General features: G+C 35.8%; 1 protein-coding gene across 1 annotated transcript in view; it reads right to left on the reverse strand.

The window, feature by feature from the left end:
* Positions 1–4,516: 4,516 nt before the first annotated feature.
* Positions 4,517–22,057, reverse strand: part of LOC140146576 (probable RNA polymerase II nuclear localization protein SLC7A6OS) — an 85,045-nt gene continuing 67,504 nt past the window's right edge. The window contains exons 4-5 of the mRNA XM_072168447.1: positions 10,646–20,138; positions 4,517–5,990 (exon numbers count right to left, since the gene is read on the reverse strand). Coding sequence (XP_072024548.1) covers positions 19,957–20,138 — 182 coding nt within the window. The 3' untranslated portion in view covers positions 4,517–5,990; positions 10,646–19,956. The remainder of the gene's footprint in view (positions 5,991–10,645; positions 20,139–22,057) is intronic.

A 22,057-nucleotide genomic window follows, 5' to 3' on the forward strand; every position in this document is an offset into this window, starting at 1 on the left:
CTTGATACCTTGATCGTCCGCAAGCAAGATGGAACCATCAAAATATTGGTAAAGACCCACGCAGATCAACAAAGAGTTTGCGAAATACAGTTAAAAACACAAATTGGAACGTCTAGAGGATTGTAGAGGATTATGTATTCAACCCGGTATACAAAACCACTCTGCCATTAAAGCCTCTAAAAGCCGAAGTGAACGCGTAAATCTATAGTGAGCCGTAAATTATGAGTGAAAATACGTCAATTTAAGAACAACAGTTTCCACATTTCCTCATTGACTACATAATTGCCTTTTATTTTGCCTTTTATATTATCTAGTTATCTAATTTGGTTTGGGTAAAAACATGCGACATATCGCTGAAATGTACTGATTGAATTATATTAAAATAATTTTATGTTATTTAAACGTTTTTATACCCTTTATATAACCCGACATTTAAACGTTTTGTGTAAAACATTTTTATTTGCTGGGCAGTAGATGAACAAGAAATCTTTTTAATGTTATGAAAACGTTTTATACCCTTAGGTAAGATGTATTTTTCCAGATTAGAGTGTCTTCTAACCCTAACACCTGTAAATACCACAAAATACCACGATGAAAAACTCTGCGCATGCATGCATCCCAGGGTCTGCGATGACGCAATCACCCTAAGTGTGATATGCTCACGGAATTGCTGGCAGGAGGGTCAGTGTTAGGGTTAATATACCCTTTATATAACCCGACATTTATACGTTTTCTGACAACCTTTTGAGAATTATGTCGAAAACGTTTTGTGTTTGCTGGGATCCCTGTCGAGTATGTGAACTTTGTCCAAGTCCACGAAATGTCCAGGAGACTCGATGTGAATGTGGTTTGAGAACTCTGATGATTTACTACTAGGGCTCCTATGTTCATACAACTGTGTTTTCAAAAAGCGCTCAGTTTCGCCAATATAGGCTAGACTTCTTTGCACTGCCCGGCTACAGTTTTGCCCTGGCATGGGATGTAGTATACTGTCTGATACTTGGGTGACACAAGGATTGGTCTTAGTGTGCGGGTTGGTTTAAAGAATACACTAACACCGTAATTGCTAAAGGTCCTTCTAATAGCTTCAGAGGTGCCTTTGATGTATGGGAACACTATGTGGCCTTTATTTTTGCGTTTTGTGAGTTTTTTGAGCCCATTTGGGGTGTCCAAATTTCCTCCAGGAAAGCATCACAGATAAGAGATGTCAATGGCAACATCATCAAGGATGAAGCTGCACGACTTCAGAGATGGTCTGAATACTTTGAAGGTCTGCTGAATGCTAAAGATCCTGAAGAAACCATAGATTTTCTCCAATATGGAGTTACCAGATAGGGAGGAGGTTGATAAAGCCCTCGGTCTTCTAAAACGCAACAAAGCTCCAGGAGTAGACAACATCACTCCCGAAATTCTAAAGGATGGCGGAGATGCCATCAGAGAATGGATGCTCCGTATATGCCAGCATGTATGGAAGAATGAGGTTACACCAGCAGAGTGGGGTAAAGGCATACTATTACCCTTGCCAAAAAAGGGAGACCTTACCTACTGCAATAACAATCGAGGCATCACCCTCATTGACATCGCCGGGAAAGCCTTCTCCACCATTTTGCTCCAGAGAGTTAAGGATGAACTAGACCTGAGAATGAGAGACAACCAGGCAGGCTTCAGAAAAGGCCGTTCTTGTCAAGACCAAATCTTCAGCCTACACCAGATCATTGAGAAGTGCCTGGACCAACAGCTACCATGCATCATCAATTTCATCGACTTCAAGGCCGCTTTCGACTCAGTGCACAGACCCTCCCTTTGGGAAATCCTCCGCATCTACGGAATCCCTTCCAAGATAATTAACATCATTAGGAATTCATATCGGGACACAACCTGTGCAGTAAAAGCAGAAGGTTCCCTTTCCAGCTGGTTCAAGATCATCACTGGAGTCCGACAGGGTGATATCTGGTCTCCATTACTCTTTGGTTTAGCCATTGACTTCATCATGAAGAGGGCAGTTGATGAAAACAACAGAGGATTAATCCTGCTGCCAAGGAGGAGCTCAAGATACCCAGAAGAAAAGTTGGCCGACCTGGATTATGCTGATGATATAGCTTTTTTTGAAGAGACTGATACCAAGATGGCGGAGACAACTGAAGCCACCCGTGATACTGCCAGCAAATTAGGACTCCAGATGAGCTATAAGAAGACAGAGATCATGTCCATCGGCCGATCTAGTGGTACAAAACCAGCTGTCCCTCTAGGCAACGAAGGTCTCATTAAAGTAGTTGCCAACTTCAAGTATCTTACAGCAGTGCTGATGGGTCTAATACCAAAGAGCTTAACAACAGAATTGGCAGAGCCACAGGAGCCTTCAGAGAGCTGGACAAAGTGTGGAAGGATCGTAACATCAACCTGGAGACCAAGCTGAAGTTCTACAATGCTTGTGTACTTTCCATACTCCTCTATGCTGCTGAGTGCTGGACACTCACAGAAAGGGATGAGGCTAGACTGGATGCTTTTGACATGCGCTGTCAACGCAAAATCCTTCGAGTGATATGGTCACAACATATACCTAATAGCCATATAAGATCTAAGACCAAACAGCCTCAACTCACATCAGTCATTCGGAAACGCCGCCTACAGTGGTTTGGACATCTGCAGCGAAAGGATAAAGATCGCACCCCCAAGAGGCTCTACTTTTGGAAGCCAACCCATGGGAGACGCAGACCTGGTCGTCCAAAGACATCGTGGAGAGACGTCATCCACAGAGACATTTCGAGGCTGGACCTGATGGGATGGACTGTAGAGGAGGCTGAGGTTGCAGCTATGGATCATAGGATTTGGAAGCATCTCTTGAGCCAGGCAGCAGGTGCAGAAATGCATGACGCTGACTGGTAGGTAGGTAGGTAAATTTCGCTAAAGTGTTGTTGACATATGCAATTCGTCCTCGAGATCCTGGTGGTTGGTGACCACGGTGTCAGCCCTATGGTACAAAATTCGGATGAATTTAAGTTTGTGATCAAACTTCCAGGAGTCTACGAGTCTGTTATCAGGTCAAAGGCCAAAAAGATCACGACCTGATACAGTCACTGATGAAAGATGGAGTACCATCTGAAAATTCCGAGGTAGGAATTATTTTCTTGTGTTTGGATCAAAAGTTTAAATCAAAATTTTGCATATTATTTGCTTGTGTGTATTGTATACCTCGACTACTTACATTAGACCCAGTTTTAACCACCTATTATCAGTGGGAGCTGGTAGCCTAATGGATAGGGCATCTGTCTAGTGATCGGAAGGTTGTGGGTTCAAATCCCGTGCCAGCAAATTCCCTTCCTTTTGGGTTGCGTTGTGTGCGGGATTTGTTTATTTGTTGTCTTGTTTAATAATTGTGACACTTTGGGTTGGTAAACTGTTCTTCCCTTGCTTTTTTTGTTCAAGGCGAGTTGTGTGCCGGTCGGGATATGTGTTTATTTGTCTGGATTATTTGTAACACTTCAGGTTGTGGTAAACTGTAGCGAGCAATCGTTCCCCATTGTGTTTATATTAATGATCTTGTGCAGGATGCATAGCCCATTAACTACGAGTTGGTATCCAAAATTTTTTGACATCACCCAGAAGAGAAGGAGCTATATTGATGAAATTTTGTCAGTGTAATCACTGGTCCTTATGTACATTATGGTCCAAAAATGGTTTCATAAGTATGTTTACTTTTTTTACAAGTGGCGCTAGATGGGCAGTAGGCGCATAACCTTTTCATGATAAGATCCTCCACTTTCTTGAGTTTCTTCACTGAGGCTGCATCATTCGAAAGTGATGGACGTCCACTTCTTTGCTCATCTGTGAGGGACATGTGGCCAGTTTGGAAATTCCTTTTTCAAAAAGCAACAGTGCCATATGATGGCAATCATCACCGTAGATAGCTTTCATTTCATTATAGATTTTCTGAGCATTGTAGGCCTAACCCTTCAAATGCAGGAACTTAATCATGCTGCGTGCGTCAATTTTTACCATTTTACAGGTTATGCGCCTACTGCCCATCTAGCGGCACCTGTAAAGGAAGTAAACATACTTATGAAACCATTTTTTGACCATAATGTACATAAGGACCAGTGATTACACTGACAAAATTTCATCGTTATAGCTCCTTCCCTTCTGGGTGATGTCAAAAACTTTTGGATACCCCCTCGTACTTAACTTGTATAATGCTGGGGAGACGATTAAACATCAGTAATGATCTCTTCACTTGTGTACTTGCGTATTATTTACTTGTGTGTATTGTATACTTCGACTGCTTACATTAGACCCAGTTTTAACCACCGTTTACCAATGGGAGCTGGTGGCCTAATGGATAGGGCATCTGTCTAGTGATCGGAAGGTTGTGGGTTTGAATCCCATGCAGGCACATTCCCTTCCGTTTTTATCAAGTTGGGTTGTGGGCTGATCAAGATTTGCTGTCTCGTTTAATTGCAACACTATGGGTTGGTAAACTAATATATATACATAAATAAACCGACTAAAATACACCATATTATCTGTTATCAGTTCTTTATTACAACTGTACAGGATTACATCAGCTTGTATAAAAACAATTACAACGCAATATGTAGATATATATATAACCTAGGTTTGGAGGTTACCTACTCTAAGATCTCCAAGTGGATTTCAAGTTTATTCAAAGACATTAGACTCAAAGAGAACTGACTCAACCATGTTTATGTGTCGCTAATGGGGAGTAAAATAGTGTATCTCTTGAATACTTCAGCTGAATTTATTAAACTTGATTGCTGAGCAATTGCGATGTACGGCCAGTATTGGAAAGTGATGGACAATCACCAAATTTTGCGATGCATCACTCGTCTGTTTTGCATTTATACTCATCATAGCGATCACCATTGCAGATGACAATCAAAATATTCAAAAGGTTACAAAATACATTTTTAGACAATCAACTGTCGATGATCTATTGTTTTAAATTATTTTTTTTCCAAAAGTTAATGATTGAGAAAGGTAAATTAATTAACAAAATAAAAGATCCAGGTGGCAGGAAATAAGTGGTTGATGCATTCACATGTCAAGGGACATTGCTTGTGAGTTGAGATTTCTTCAACTCGCAAAAGCAACGTTTTTGGCTCAGCAATTTGTATCAATTAATCGGCTTGATGCCCTGAAAATGATCCTTTTTAACAATCAAGCTTAACGATGTAAACTATTATTTGCTTTCAGGCTTTGCGGACAAATGCAGGAGGTACATGTTGGGTTATTCCATTTGATATCCACACTACCCCTGTGGAAGATTTTGGAAACATGTTCGACAGAGGGAGTATGAAAAATGGAATTAGCAAATTAGGCAGCTGCATTTGAATCCGAGAAAGCTTCAACCTGAATCTTTCATAGAAGGAAAGTAAATTTCAAATGGAGCTGCCTTATGTGCTAATTCAATTTGAAATTTATACTCCCTCTGTGGAACATATTTCTAAAATCTTCCACAGGGGTAGTGTGGACTTCAAATGTAATAACCCATTTTTGATTCCATGTATGCTAAACTAAGATGGCAGAGTTACCATACAGTTACATGCATGTCAATTCTGAGTGGGTTCTTTTGGGATTAATCTCTTTGGTTATATATGTTCTCAAAAACTATATCCCGGCATCAGAACCAGAAAGCCTTAACTCACTATGATCATTTTGAGCTGCATTGCAGTGTAGAGTAAACAAAATTTAGTTAAGCTTTTGAGTTTCATCATGTTGGACAAATCTTTTTAAATTTAGGTTTTCTTGTTTACATTAAATGCTGTTTAACATACTGTGGAATAGACAATGTTTGATGTCAGCATTTCCTTAAAAATGAAAATACTGTTTTTCTTATTATAGATTGCACAATATACTCAATTGGCAACCCACATTACTTACACATTATGCAAAGTTTTAACTAATTAGGAATAGGAATATGTTTGTAGTACTATAAAGTTCTTGTTTTTTTCAATAATATTTGCTGCCTATTACTATATGTAACGGTTTAATTTTTAGGGTAGTTTTTCTTTTTTGTTCAACTTTGGATCCAGGGACTTACACGGGCGATATCAAATGGAGAATCACGTTACACAAAATAAATAGACACAGATGGAAACTTGAAGATATATACGCTGTTATGCTCCGGCTTTAATATAATAATATCTGATGATTCAGTAGAAACAATGAAGATGGATGCAATTATTATATATTTAATGAATATGATGACGATTGAATTGATGTAGACAAGTTGGCAGCTAAGATGGAATATTTGATGTTAATCAGTTGAATGCTCGGATGGAAGTGAAAAATAAATTAACTAAGAAACAAGTTCATATGGGAAAACACTTGAAACCCAACTTAAGTACCATCTCTGCCACAGCATAAATAATAACCTTAACTAAGCAATTACCTTATGACCAATCTTAACAATACATAACATGTTAAAGAGATAAAACTTTCTCATGAATAATTATAAGTATATCACCTACACTCAATCTCAAGCTAAAACATAAGTGGCAATAATTTACACCACACTTAAGTTTTTAGGATAACAATACACACTCATATAAAAGGAATCAATTGCTAAAGTGCTCTTAAAACTTCTATGAATGGAAGACAATAAACAATGAAGACATAAATATTTGAGGTACTCATAAACTTGAGAATCAAAGGATGCCTACATCAATGAGGTGAATGACCTTTTCAAATTAAAGATAAACCATGATCTATTAAAATAATATTTCAAAGACAATGATGATTACGATCGATTAATTACACAACAGATAGAAATATAATTTGATATGAAACCAAAAACCTACATTAATTAACAATGACACAATCAAAATAAACAAAATAATAAACATGGTAAATAATGATATTACCTTAATCTTCCTAACATTTCACACCCTACACCCTTATTATTATAAGACCAACGATTCCGATGCCGGTTACATTCACCCCTGCTGCAAAGAAAATGATGTCCGCGGCATTTTACATGAAATTTGGAAGATGATAATTTGAATGTTGCAAATTTCAACAAAAACATAATAAACAAATACATGTACATACTTAAGTGATGTAACTATCTCTTTACAATCTAAAGTGCATTTATGACTTTCTAATTTGGTGTGAAATCCAAAAGGTACACTTTGCTGTAAATACCAAACAATACAAAAGAATCAATAACCACACTTCAACTTTCATGACTTTCATGACCACATCCAAATCTGACTTAGAAATCAAAAGAAACTTTTCATAATAAAACAATTAACACTTTGGAAGAAATAAAACTTCACAATGTAACGAATGCAATGACTCATTTTAAATTAAGAATGATAAACAACACTCAAATTTGGAAGAAAATAAAGGCCTAAATCAATGTAGAATACATTTTTGAGATTCTACTTTTAATTTAGTCATGTGAAAATGACACAGATCAAAAATAAACAAGTGAATAACTTTGCATGAATACGATGGAAAACAAGCAAATTATAAGATGACAAGATAATTATGAACTTAATGAACTTAAGATGGAGGATACATAATTAACTAATCATTAATATTCCTGACAATGAAATCAAGAACAAAATAGAACACAATCATGATTGGTGTTTCTACAAATAATTCTTTCATGTAGAAATCAATAAAATCAATATCATGATGATGAATGAGACATGATATCATAAAATAATAAAACATTTGGTGAGTAGCATTTTGGAAAAATGTGCTGACATGTTGCGCAAAATTAAGATCATCTTTTTCTGTGATCTTCATGCCAAAAACATAATTAATAAAATATAGGTTTAATTTATAAAACCTACACTACTCAAACAAAAGAGTGAACCAAATAGGTCCTTAAATATAAGCTTATAATAACTTTTAAAAACAATCCTAGCAAACCATAATCTTTATGATATGATTATTGAACAAAATAATAGAACTCAATGTTAAAGCTCATAACTTAGCTTAGGTCATATCAAATGACATGTTTAAAGAAAAATAAATTATGAGATAAATTGGTTGGCAAATTACTCAAGATGGTATCATGATGGAAATGAAAAATACCTTCTTTTTTTTAAATAACTGATGCCAAACGAATATTTAGATGATTTGATGATAATTTTGGATTGACAATTGCATGCAAATTGGATCACTTTTGGTAATGATCTAAAATATGCCAAAACACAAAATACCACAACAAATAGGTTTAGTTTGAAAACCTGTTCAAATCAATTAATAAAACACCAGTTCATAATGAAAATCCATAAACATGTAAAACAACAGGAGAATATCAAAAACTCTGTTTTTAAGAGAAATTTGGATGTGAGCAATTATGATGCTCAACTTAACTCCTTTAGCCTACATAAAACATGGAGTGAAATAAAATAATGACGCAAGCAATGGCTTGAAACTCAAAGCAATAACATGATTAATAAAATGCCATGATATACTCAGATTTTTATGAGCAAAACAACAGGATCGCAAAAGAGGAACGCAACTCTTAATTTGAAAGAGGAACTAAGTTTGAATAAGTGCACGTCTTCAAACCTACTCTTTGCAAAACTATATTATAAACATGATTAACACCTATAAAATAATGATTTAAGAATTTAAGTTGTACACAAAGAAGACAACAAACTTAATCATGATCATAAAATGAAGCATTTAGAACTATTAAGAAACATAATATAAAGTTACTCAGAGGTGACAGCTACTTTCAACTCTGCTGCGAGGAAATGGCGTCCTCGACATTTATGTACGTGTATAATTATGACACTTTAAAATATGATGAAAATATTGTTTGATGTGGATTTTAGCAACATTTAGTTCAGAGTCACTACATGAATCAGATTTAGATGGTTCAGATGATGGATCTTCATGAGGTAATTCTTCAGAAATAGTATCAACTTCATGTATGGAAGCACTATCATCAGATGGTGGCAAGTCATCATGAACAGGTGATGGATCTTCAGCAGGAATGTCAACTAAGGGAACAATATCATCAGCTGGCGGCAAGTTATCAGGTACAGAGTTTTCAGACATAACATCACTAGTATCACACGGAAAGTCGTCTGAGTTATACTCAAACATATCATCATGAATATCAGCATGATCGGGTTCAGAGTCATATTCACTATGTTCACATTCAGGCTCAATTGCATGACTTTCATCAGTTGGATCAGTTTGAGTATGAGAAGCAACATATGCAGGTTGATACTGTACATTATGGATGAAGCAGGGTCTGTCCATTGCAAAGCTACTTCCAAGAACACAGGCGCCTCCAGGGCCGGTGACATGAATGGCTTCAGGAGTGCGTCCGGGAATAAGCACAATGTCAAATACAACCGCTTCACCGTCGCCTACACTCGCTTGAACTTTTGCTGGATTGTTCATGGTGATACCTCGCCAATGCACAAACACATCTTCTCTGGTGTCATCGCGGGTGATGAAGCCATATCCGTTCTTAACGTTGAACCACTTAACATGTCCGAATATTTGATGTGCAAGATATGATGGAGATGAATGCTGTCTAATGTGATGGAGATGACGAAGATGATTCACTTCAGCTTCCAGGGCTTCCAGCCGGGAGATAATATCAGTTATCATGATGTAGTCCAAGGGTCGTGGGTGCCCTGATCCAATTTGTTGAAGATAGTTATCGCCAAGCTTAGCCCCACGTTGGGCGCCAATGTAACGGTTTAATTTTTAGGGTAGTTTTTCTTTTTTGTTCAACTTTGGATCCAGGGACTTACTCGGGCGATATCAAATGGAGAATCCCGTTACACAAAATAAATAGACACAGATGGAAACTTGAAGATATATACGCTGTTATGCTCCGGCTTTAATATAATAATATCTGATGATTCGTAGAAACAATGAAGATGGATGCAATTATTATATATTTAATGAATATGATGACGATTGAATTGATGTAGACAAGTTGGCAGCTAAGATGGAATATTTGATGTTAATCAGTTGAATGCTCGGATGGAAGTGAAAAATAAATTAACTAAGAAACAAGTTCATATGGGAAAACACTTGAAACCCAACTTAAGTACCATCTCTGCCACAGCATAAATAATAACCTTAACTAAGCAATTACCTTATGACCAATCTTAACAATACATAACATGTTAAAGAGATAAAACTTTCTCATGAATAATTATAAGTATATCACCTACACTCAATCTCAAGCTAAAACATAAGTGGCAATAATTTACACCACACTTAAGTTTTTAGGATAACAATACACACTCATATAAAAGGAATCAATTGCTAAAGTGCTCTTAAAACTTCTATGAATGGAAGACAATAAACAATGAAGACATAAATATTTGAGGTACTCATAAACTTGAGAATCAAAGGATGCCTACATCAATGAGGTGAATGACCTTTTCAAATTAAAGATAAACCATGATCTATTAAAAATAATATTTCAAAGACAATGATGATTACGATCGATTAATTACACAACAGATAGAAATATAATTTGATATGAAACCAAAAACCTACATTAATTAACAATGACACAATCAAAATAAACAAAATAATAAACATGGTAAATAATGATATTACCTTAATCTTCCTAACATTTCACACCCTACACCCTTATTATTATAAGACCAACGATTCCGATGCCGGTTACATATATTACTTACTTGGAGCACAAAATTGTTAACTGTGTGGGCTGACTGGTGCACTAAAGGGTTGACTGCTAAGGTAAAAACAACAGACTAATATAGACCATGTATCAACAGTCAAAGTCCCTGTGCATTGTATGCTGTGAATTCTCGCATATTCATGAGGGCAGATTATTCGATTGTGCCGTATCTAACAATCATGCCAGTGATACGTGCCTCTGGGTATACACAGTAGAGCTTTGCATGCCTTCTCGATAGATCTCGATCTCTTACATGATAGACCGTAAAAATATGCAGTAAGTGCGTAGCAGTTTTGCCTGTCGCATTTCATTGAACAATCGGTCCTCATTATCAGGTGATACTGAGACTTTGACTGCTTGTACGTAGTCTGTTATCTTTTTCGTGCATGGGTTAAACAAACCAATGGTTAATCCCTCAAGGCAGCCCATGCAGTTAGTGTTTTTGTGTTCCCAAGCAGTCAATTTTATATATTGTCAACTTCTTGCTTTTAAAACTAGAGTAGGAATAAAGGTTTCAGTTTATACCAAGAATTAAGGTACTTTTCTATCATTTACATGACATTTGTTTCCTCATTATTTTGATATTTTTATATAAAACAAAGACAATAACATAGCATGGTTCACAAATTAGACAATTATTAACATAACATAAATACAAAAACATGTTCCTTTTTTTGTCAAGAGAGGAATACCTGTTTCAACATAAAAATAAACTACACTATTTTTTGAAAATAAATCACATGGCATATATGAAATGATAACATGGCACTTAAGTGTATAATAAATGATATTTGTGTTAAGAAACAAATAAAGCATTATTTTGCCTTCCAAGTATAAACACAATATCTGTGAAAACAACTAATATATACGAGGATCAGAAATAAATGTTATGGGTGACTATATAAGTCTTACATACATGGAAAACTCATTTCATAATTTGAATGCATAGCTGCCAGGATTGAAAAGTCTGGTCACTAGGTCCAGCCTAGTCAACATATTCGCTGCTGTATCGTAGTGCATGTTAGTAACCATTGGTAACTGGTTCAAGCCTGGGCTCATACACCTGTGATGTGCAATAGGCTTTGTGTTGTGATCATTTCGATCAGTGGTTCGTAATAAAGAAAGTGTGAGCTAGTTGACCTAGCAACGGTCATATTCAAACATGTACTACGCCAGCGAATTATATCATTAAGCTATTACAGTTCAAATTCATACAATCCTACGGAAGACATGACCTTTTTTGAAATTCACACTGCATGTGTGGGAGATTAAAGTCATGTCATCCTTAACGGGTGTATGGATTTCAACTGGAATACTGACTGTCATCTCATTGTCACATAAACTTCATTTTTATTTGATTATGGATAGTATTACAATGTAGCACACCTGGCACAAGTGTATAAACCGGTACACTGACTGAGTTACCACTGGTAATCCACAATTGGACCCCAAGTCATCAACTGCTGACTCAGTAAATCAACCAATTGAGATGATACTAGTGGACTGGCCAACTTGGAAGATGATATAAGTACTTCCCATAATCAACAGGGTTTCAATTGCCACTGAAATTTCACTGAATTTTACTGAAAAGTTGTTACTTTGCAACCAAGAGATATAGTCAATCAATTAATGAACTTCCACAGATAAAGATACTTTACACCATTTATGAATCAAGTTCATTTTCTTATTGACTGATGTTTACACAGTGAACTGCATCTCAGACAGGGTCTTAGCTATAGCCACCCGTCTGGCGTCATTTTAGACGGCCAGTTTGCTCCTGGGACGGGCAAAATTAACGCCTTTGACAGATGCTATATTATAAATTGTATGTTTTGAAAAGCTAATTGCCCTTTTAGTAGACCCAATATGTAGAACAAGGCCATATCAGCACATATTTGAACTCTTTGAACCCCAATGGGCTATAGATGTCTGGTAAATGTTTTAAAGGTCAAATTAGGACAGGCAATTTTATTCAAATGACGGGCAACCCTCAATTTCTAGCTAAGACCCTGATCTCAGATAACTGAAAACTCAATATGTAACTACACAAACATATATGCAGTGTACAACGGCCTGTTGCTCACAACATTGGACGATTTCCCCAGTGGTTGTTGGGAAGTACTTGCATCATCCTCTGACCTACCACTTCAAATAAAAAGATGCCATCCTGGAACGTACTTTTAACGTACTAAAGGTACACCATTTTATATACATTGTATGGTCATGTATGGTATTGTTGTTGTGGAGCATCATGTGTACTGAGGTTTCCATGATGGCTACAACTCATTTAAAGGGAACAAAGTGCTGCCAATAAGTGCCCTTGGCACATAATTACTGCCAAATAAAAAAAATCACCATGATTATCTCCCAGGCTTTCTTTATTTTATAATTTATGCAAAATTGCCCATTATATCCTTTATCAGTGGTGTAACTTAGGGGCTCTTGTAAAATCTTTTTATTTGATGGTTCTAAGAGGTTGATAGGATAAAGCACATTTATTCCTTCATTTTGCCTAACATAATTATTTAACATGTAAAATATAACATTTCATTCTCTTAACATTCCAACATGATTTTATCTATACACCACTAAATATAATCCCAAAATAATAATAATTTTCATATACATAGCTAAAGTCACCACTGATAATCATTTTTTGCACAATAAAACAAAAGCACCAAGATACAATAACATAAGCATATATAAGCCCAATTAATAAAATGATTCAATAAGCTTTTACAGGTAGCCATATAACAAGCTTAAAGCAAATGCTGACAGAGTTACATGCACCTTCTTTTTTAAATTATTTTTGCAGCTGTAATATTTCACATCTTTTAAGATCAGCATCGAAATTCATATATGTTGATGTGCACAAACAATTATATTGTAAAAATATAGCATGTTCCATCGACACAAATAGTAATGTACAAGGTTTCTTGTAAAAACAAACAAAAAACAAAATCTATACATATTTGCCCTATTAAGAGAAACTGCTGTATCTGTAATATCTGTATAATGTAGCATACCGTAAAACCTTGTCTACAAGCATATATATGCCTCTAAACGAGGGTTTTTTGAGAGGCAGACACTCTGCACAAAAACATTATTTGGATTTGAACAACTATATTTCTGATATAGGCGGCTGTACAAATACGTATTATTGTAAGACCATTTATTGTAATGTGTTTGTGGAGGGTATTTGCCTTTCGTCAAAAAGCACATATGCTTGTAGACAGAATTATACGGTATACTGCCTTTCACCTGGATGGCAGGTTTTATGTTGTATCTGCTCCCAACATTATAAAGTGCCAAGTCTGCTGAGTAACTAACATATCTGACAACAGCCTTTGTCAGAATAGAAAAATGCATACAAAAACATTGGACTATATGCAAATGCAAAGAATTTTACTACAGCATACCTTAAACTTGTATCTCCCAAGATTTTCTGAGAGCTATTGTAATAAATAAATAATGTTGAAATTCTTTCCTTTCAAAAATTATACTATATGCTGTGACAACTAAATTATAGAAAATGTGAAAGACACAAATAAATTTAGATAAACATTGTGATATACTGTGGATACAGTACTAAGTTAAAGTCCATGTTCTAATAGTTAATTGAAAATTTCCATTCATCATATAGTTAACGGAATAATGGCTGTTAATGATACCGTTAGGCTATTCCAGTTGAAACCCACACACCCCCTTTGGAAGACAGGGCCTTAATCTCCCACACAGGGGGTGATTTCAAATGGAGTTAGCTATTCAGGTAACCCAATTAGAAATTCACACTCCCTATGTGTAAGATTAAGTTCACTCTCTTCCATAGGGGGCACATGAATTTCAACTAAAATAGCCCAAATTTTGTGGCATGGGGTTTTCTGTATAGTTTTCATCAAGAAAACTTTTAATATAAATTAATTTTTTACCTATAAGGCATTTCTTTGGAAGATTTAGCTACTTCTAAAAACAGTACATAAATGCATTATTTACAATAAATACATTGGTGGTATACATGAGTGGGATACAAAATGGAATTTAATTTACTATGATATATGATATAGTACTTCTTGGTGTAAAATTATTCTTTTTTCCTTCTTCCCTTCTTCAACCTTCCCTAACTTACAAAAATGTTATTCTTTTTCATGTCTCTCAACTGACATACTGGAAATGAATTATTTCCTTAATCTTTTACATAAATCATCAACGTCAACAATGTATATACATCAGGCCCTGTTTTATTTTTCAAGATGTAGCTTTACACCCCTTTCACCTAAATATCATGTTGTGAGAGCTACCAGAAACTTCCTATTATGAAACTAAAACTATAGACAACTCAAACTATTTGAATATAATGCTGACAGTGAAGTGGTGGGATTAAAAACAATGCATTTGACCTGGTGTACCTTCCCTATTTATAGTATCCCTGATAACTCACATTTTGTGTTTTAGCACCCAAGACTACCAACTTAAAAATGCATCAAACTAAATGCTTTTTAAAATGTCATTTTGATTTGTTGCACATGGAGAGCAAACATGTATCTCCAGCATACATTAAGTTGCCTCCATGAGTGGGACACAAACATAGCAGAATCTGTACTCCTTAATTTACATCATTGGTCAAAACTTAGTCAGACGTATATCAGAGAAGAACCACCTTGGCATCCAGTATCAAAGCCTGCCATTCCATTTAACATCCACACATGGGAGTTATCTGGTTTGACCACTGACCTTGGACCAGAGTCTATGGGTGTACTTATTTAACACAGACTCACAGTGAATAATATATAATATCAATTCTATCTTTGTCAAAACCAAATATTATTTACTGATCTGACAGTATCGACCATCTTAGGTGATAGCCATCTTCAGAGCAGATGTTTTTCAAACCGTGACAAAGATAATGGGTACCCTCATCTTATCCAGATTGCTTCTCTGATACAGCTTTGACAAGATGAAATTGATACTATGAGTTTCTACAAACCTGGTGAACCTCTTCAAGAATACAGTGAATGATATTAATGATACCCCTTCAAATGACCTACTGAAGTATCCAGGGTTGAATACAGTAAAATCATTCAATAGCCAAACACTTCGCAGCCCATCGCTCAGTTGGCACCTTCTGTGCTTGGCAAAAAAATCCCATCTGTGGCTAACACTTCCAAGTCCTCGGGAAGCTGAGTAACACATTGTATATTTAGAGCAATTTTTGTGTTATATTAATTTTTGCATTTTTCATCTATAGATTTTTAAAGTTAAAAACATAATACAAACTGTCAAACTGTCTTATCCATATGTCTTACCTTATCCACAGCATAGACAACTAATAATAATAGGGACATTTTTTGATATTTTTGTAGTACAAAAATTGAAACAAAATGACCAATTCCACAGTACTTACAATGTAAATACTATATGATGTTCAACTTCCATTTTTTTAAAACATTTGTGCAGTCATGTGTTTGCATGGAGATATTGGAGATATGCAAAAACCTCACTGTGATATTCCAGTTGAAAACCATATACACCCCCTATAGTCGACATGACCTTAATCTTCCCCATAGGGAGTTTGAGTTTGAAATGGAATTACGTGAATGGGTCACTCCATTAAATCTCCACCCCCCCTGTGTTGGATATTAAGGTCATGACTTCCATAGGGGTGCATGGATTTCCACTGAAATAGCCCTTTTGGTTGTAATATGCATGGTGGATCTGTGCCAAGGTTGAGAGTAACACCATATTGGATTTTACAGTGGTAGATTCAGATCATATGTGCTAACCTAATCTTGCAGGGCATATGCACACGCAGAGCAGGGCTGTCAACACAATCCCAGACAAACAAGCACCTAGACAAATGACTTAGGTGCGCATAGTTAAGCCAACACTGCATAGCAACAAGTTTGGCAAAGATGCAAACAAGCAGACATGTTCACGTCTACCCTGATTTCCCCATGATAAAGGCGCAGCAATCACGCAAACGAGCATGCCTTTTTTCCAGATATGTACATGATTTTTCTCCACCCCTAGTAACTCGGTCAATATCACCATGGATATGTGGCTCCACCTCCTATAAGGATGGGCACTCATAAGGCTATATGTCTATGGACACAACCACTTTTAACAAACTGATTCGAATCTGCCACTGCAAAATCTAATGTGATGTTACACTCAATTTGAGATGAGACATGCTCTAATCATTGTCTTCTCTATGTTAACCCTCACACTGCCCTCTTCTACTACAGCAAGTAATTAACTAATGTAACTAAGGTGTGAATGTTAATGTATATGCTCCTTAAAACTATTAAGAAAGTTATTTTAAACCTAGAAACATTTACAACATACAAAATTCTTTTTACAGTCTGTTTTTAATAAAAAATGGTAATGCAGTTTAGTTCAGCACATTTCAGCATATCTTCACCTGAAGAGTACCTGAAGTTGTATGCATGGAATGAATACTATATAGCACATTTGAATACAATATTAATTAAAAGTACACTTTATTTAGGTATTACAGATTATTTTGTCATTAACTTTACTTATCTAGTTAAAAAAGGCTCAACCGATCTGATATCCGATATTGATTTTATAAGGTTGATATCCGATCCGATATTTTATTGCATCTTAATTGTGGTAAAAATTGTTGTTTACAATGTGGTTTTCCTTCAGCTAATGATGAATGTCTATCACTCTTACTGTAAAAAGATGCAGCTTCAGTATTAAAAACCTCACTGTTGTTGTTACTTAGTTCACTATGATATTGGTAAGATTTTAACTAATTTTTGCAAATCCGATATTTTACCATTGATCCATATATCATGCCGATCCGATATCCGATCCGATTATAGGTTGAGTTGAGCCTTAGATTGGATTCTATGTTTCGAATACACACTACATGTATATCAAACTGCTTACATGGGTTAGTCTTTGATGTATTGAAGAAGCAGCTGCCTCTTCCAAATCCAACATTGGATTCCTTTCAAAAAAATGACTCAAATATTTAAATATAGACTTAAGAGTATCCATTACGGTCATTTGTGACCGTCCACGGCGAATGAGCCGTAAATTCCTCCCCCGGTCAATTTTGTTTTATTTTGTGTTTAAAAAATAAACATTATAAACTTAAAAATGGTATATCATTTGACTTCAAACGATATCCAGAAGCGGGGTTATGGTTTGTTAAACTTTGTTCCTTCAACAAAATTATAGCTTTTTACGTTTTTACATGTGTCTCTTTTTCCACATTGTTGGCAATAAATATCAAACAGTTATAATTGGTGGTCATTTCAAATCATCCCCAAGTCAACGAGGTTTAAGAAAGTTCTCTCATTGTTAATTGTTGGTTATGCATACCTATACAAAATACAATGCCTGGTAACCCACCAATTGAACAGGATTTAGCAATATAAGCAAACAAAGACCAGAGCTATTAAAAGTTCTATAGCCATCTAAGGTAGAAGCTTATTATCCACTTCAACAATAGGATTATTGATTAGTTTTTGACTATCGAAATGAGACGGATGTCAGGCCAGCTTAATTTACCGATGAATATGACCTTCGTACACATTTTACACCGTAACTCAGAATACAATTTAGGGAATTTACGGCTCATTCGTGCTGCCGGGTCACATTTATACTATGTCTCATCTCAAGTTGGGAGTAACACTATGTTGGATTTCGCAGTGACAGATTCAGTACATTATGTGGTTGCATGTGTAATTTTGTGTATACATGTACACACCACAGTTATAGGTTTCTGCCACTGAGAACTCCAACATGGCGTTATACTCACAATTTGCCACAAGACCGACTATAAAGGGTATCTACTACTTTTTTATGATGAAACAGGCTTGTCCACCGTCGCTGCAAATAGATTCCCATCAGTTTGATACAAGTAGTGGCTGTTACATATATAAAGCATTTTTTGACCATTTTTGTCAAATTTTGTCCCTATGTGAGTCACCTTCATATCATGGATTCACTTTTTAAGTTAACTGATCTACACAAGTTTGAACACAATCACAATGGCTATGTCTCCATTTGGTTATATGCCAATATGCCAATTCTTTCAAAACACTTCATACGTAAATGCTAAAATAAATGTATTATAAGAAATGCTGTTTTGTGTTACATGGAAGATCAATACAAAATACCATTCCCAGTACAAGCACATTGGAGCAACTAAGTCTACAATTGATACAGCAACACTTTGCCAAGAATTGGACAGGGCACATGTCTTATCACCCCACTTTCACACATAACATGCTCAATTTGAGGCTACTGGTTTGTATTTACTGTAGTTAGTTTATTCCATATTGTGTTGACCAAAAACTAAACCAGAAACTTGCAAAATATACAACACATTAATCCATTTAAAATCCACACTCCCCCTGTGGAACACTTTGGAAATATCTTCCAAAGGGGCAGTATGAATTTCAAATGGAATTAGCATATTAACCAACTCTATTTGAAACTTGATCATCCTCCCTCTGTGAAATATTCAGGTTGAATCGTTCTCAGAGGGTGTATGAAATTCAAATGGAGCTGACTAGTGTGTTCATTCCAATTGAAATCCATACTCCCCCTGTGGAAGATATTGTCTAACATCTGCTAGAGGGGGAGTATGGTTTCAACTTTTACTCTACTTCACATCTAATTTATATAAGGAATTAACAACTCAAGGTGAAATTTTACTTTTCATCATATAAATGGAAAACATAAGAATGGAAAATGATGAAAAGGGATATCTTTATATTGTATTGGCGTTGTTATCAATTATTGTACCCTGTTTATATAAAATACTAATGACTTTTAGAAGAATTGAAGAATGTTCCAAAAATGTCAAAATCCATATAGACACATGCTCATAGTCATTGGAAGTAGCACAGATACAATATGGAAATACTCAGTGCTGTGCGGGAAGGGTGATGCCAGAAAAAGCAACTACTTCCAATCCTAAGAACACTTAATGTGAAACAAGCGCAAGAAAATGAGTCAAATGATGCTATAATGATTTTGAGGTATTGCCAAAAAAAATGCTACCATTCTTTATTTCTTACTGTTTTCAGCAACTAATAACTATAACTTAAATTTGCATGTGGTTTGCATTTTGCATCAAAACGTAGCATTTTTAAAGGGCTATAAAAACTCAAAATGTAATATTGTCCACATTAGACTCATTCTTCTTGATCATGTCACAAAAGTTTACCATAAAACCAATGGATTAAATTATAGAAACACCAGGTTCCATGTTCGCATGTTACTATACGGAGCTCGTCATCTATAGTCTAACCCTTTGCCTAAAACGCATATTCATCTAGATCACTGCCACTGCTACTTTTGTCACAGTAATCCAAGTCCAATTTGTTAATGGCACGATGTCTGTAGTCCATGTTGGTCTCTCCATAATTGAGGTCATCATCGCTGGAGATCTCGCCGTAGTTGTAGTCATCTAAAAGTTCATCAAATAAGTCTGGATGTCCTGTGATGATGAGAAATAGAGAAAAGGAAAACATACATTAGATATTTTGAGGCCACTTAAGAGCTATTGAACCAGCCATTGCTGAACAGAGATGGGGACTGATACAAGCAACCTAGAGTCTACGACCCTATTTTGGGGTCAAGTCTCTGAAAGATAGCTGACCCCTAATTTGGGTTGCCAGTCTGCTGATGAAAGTTGAAGTGTCAACTGAAAATTCCAGGTACATAGATTTTTGTGATGTGATCAAAGGTTTAAACCACTAAACTATGCATTATGTTCATATGTTTGTTTAAACAGTTGCACCATGTGGAGACACATTGAGTCCTGATGGGACCATGCTCAAATGAAATGCTCAAGGCAGGCTTAAAAGCTATAAAGCATGGGCTACATGGAAATAGAGGTTTGACAGATGAGAGGACAAGACAGACAAGAAAAAGAAGATCACTCCCAACAATCAAGTGAATAATTTTACTGTCAGAAAATAAATGCTTTAAAGTCCTATCTGAACTGCTACTAATAAATGTTAGTCAATGACAAGTTATCAAACAAACAAACAAACAAACCATTGCAACAAATTAATGTGCTTCAATTGATTACGATAGCTTACTAGATTTGTAGGTGCACTAATTTTGTTCCCTCTGGCACAAGTAATTAAAGCACTTTGACGAAAACATCAAAATTGAAATATTACTCTATATAGTATTAAAGCTAATGTATTGACATTTTAACACAAAAACGGATGTAAATTTATCCATTCCCGCTTATATATAATCTGTATTCTGTGTGCATAGCAGCCTTTAAAAACATACTTTGAATCAGGCATGGAGGCTTTTTACTAGGATCCTCAAATTTCATCCATCCCTGCTATATACTTTGTTTCACCTTGTTTGGTTGTGACGTCATGTGATTTGAAACCACTTTTGTATGCGTGTGTATATACACTCTGTGGGATTTAGTAGAGTTCCATGCACGATTTGATACAGCAACCAGGGAATCTAGATTTTGGAATTCCAACCAATTGAAATATAATTCCAAGTTCCAACTATTTTTATCGATACTTAAATATAAATGTGTAGAAGATTTGGGGGATTTCAAATGGAATAGCACATTTATGTCCACAAAGTTTGGGCTCAATTCTCCTAAAACAACACTACGATTGATGAAACCTGATGATACCAGTAACAGCCTGCACCTTTGCTACACATTTATGTATCCATAAACTGTTGTCTTTAAGGTAAAGTGTAAGGTAGATTGCACCATCAAACCCTAGGTTGTAACACTTTGTATTAAAGGAGTAAACTATACATGTATCATGATACTTGTATTATGATACTTTATCTCTATAGAGTATTATGTTTGATAGTGGTTAAAGGATTCCTTGCTCAGTAAGCAGATACCCATAATCATGCACTCAACAACTCTTTAAGGGGGTACTACACCCCTGGCCAATTTTGTGCCTATTTTTGCAATTTTCTCAAAATTATAGCACATTGGTGACAAGTAAGATATGTATATTATAGGGGCAAGGACTACAACTACTGTACTGAAATTTCAGCAACCCAAAGCAAGTAGTTATTGATTTATTAATGAAATATTGGTTTTTCCTCATTTTTGACTGTAACTCCCCAACTGTTGTCTGTGCTGAAATAAAATTTCCAGTGCAGTAGTTGTAGTCCTTGCCCCTATAATATACATATCTTACTTGTCCCCAATGCGCTATAATTTTTGAGAAAAATGCAAAAATACGCACAAAATTGGGCAGGGGTGTAGTAACCCCTTTAAGGCTGCGCTCAGTGGTGTGCAAACCAAACTTTTTGATAAATTTTGTCCCGCTATTTTGAGCCAGGGTGCAGCATGCCCCTCTCTTTACCAAAATTCCATGCAGCTTTACTTTTCACAGGTATCATGATTAATTTTGC

The sequence above is a fragment of the Amphiura filiformis genome, chromosome 2 (genome assembly GCF_039555335.1).
Source record: "Amphiura filiformis chromosome 2, Afil_fr2py, whole genome shotgun sequence".
NCBI lineage: Eukaryota > Metazoa > Echinodermata > Ophiuroidea > Amphilepidida > Amphiuridae > Amphiura > Amphiura filiformis.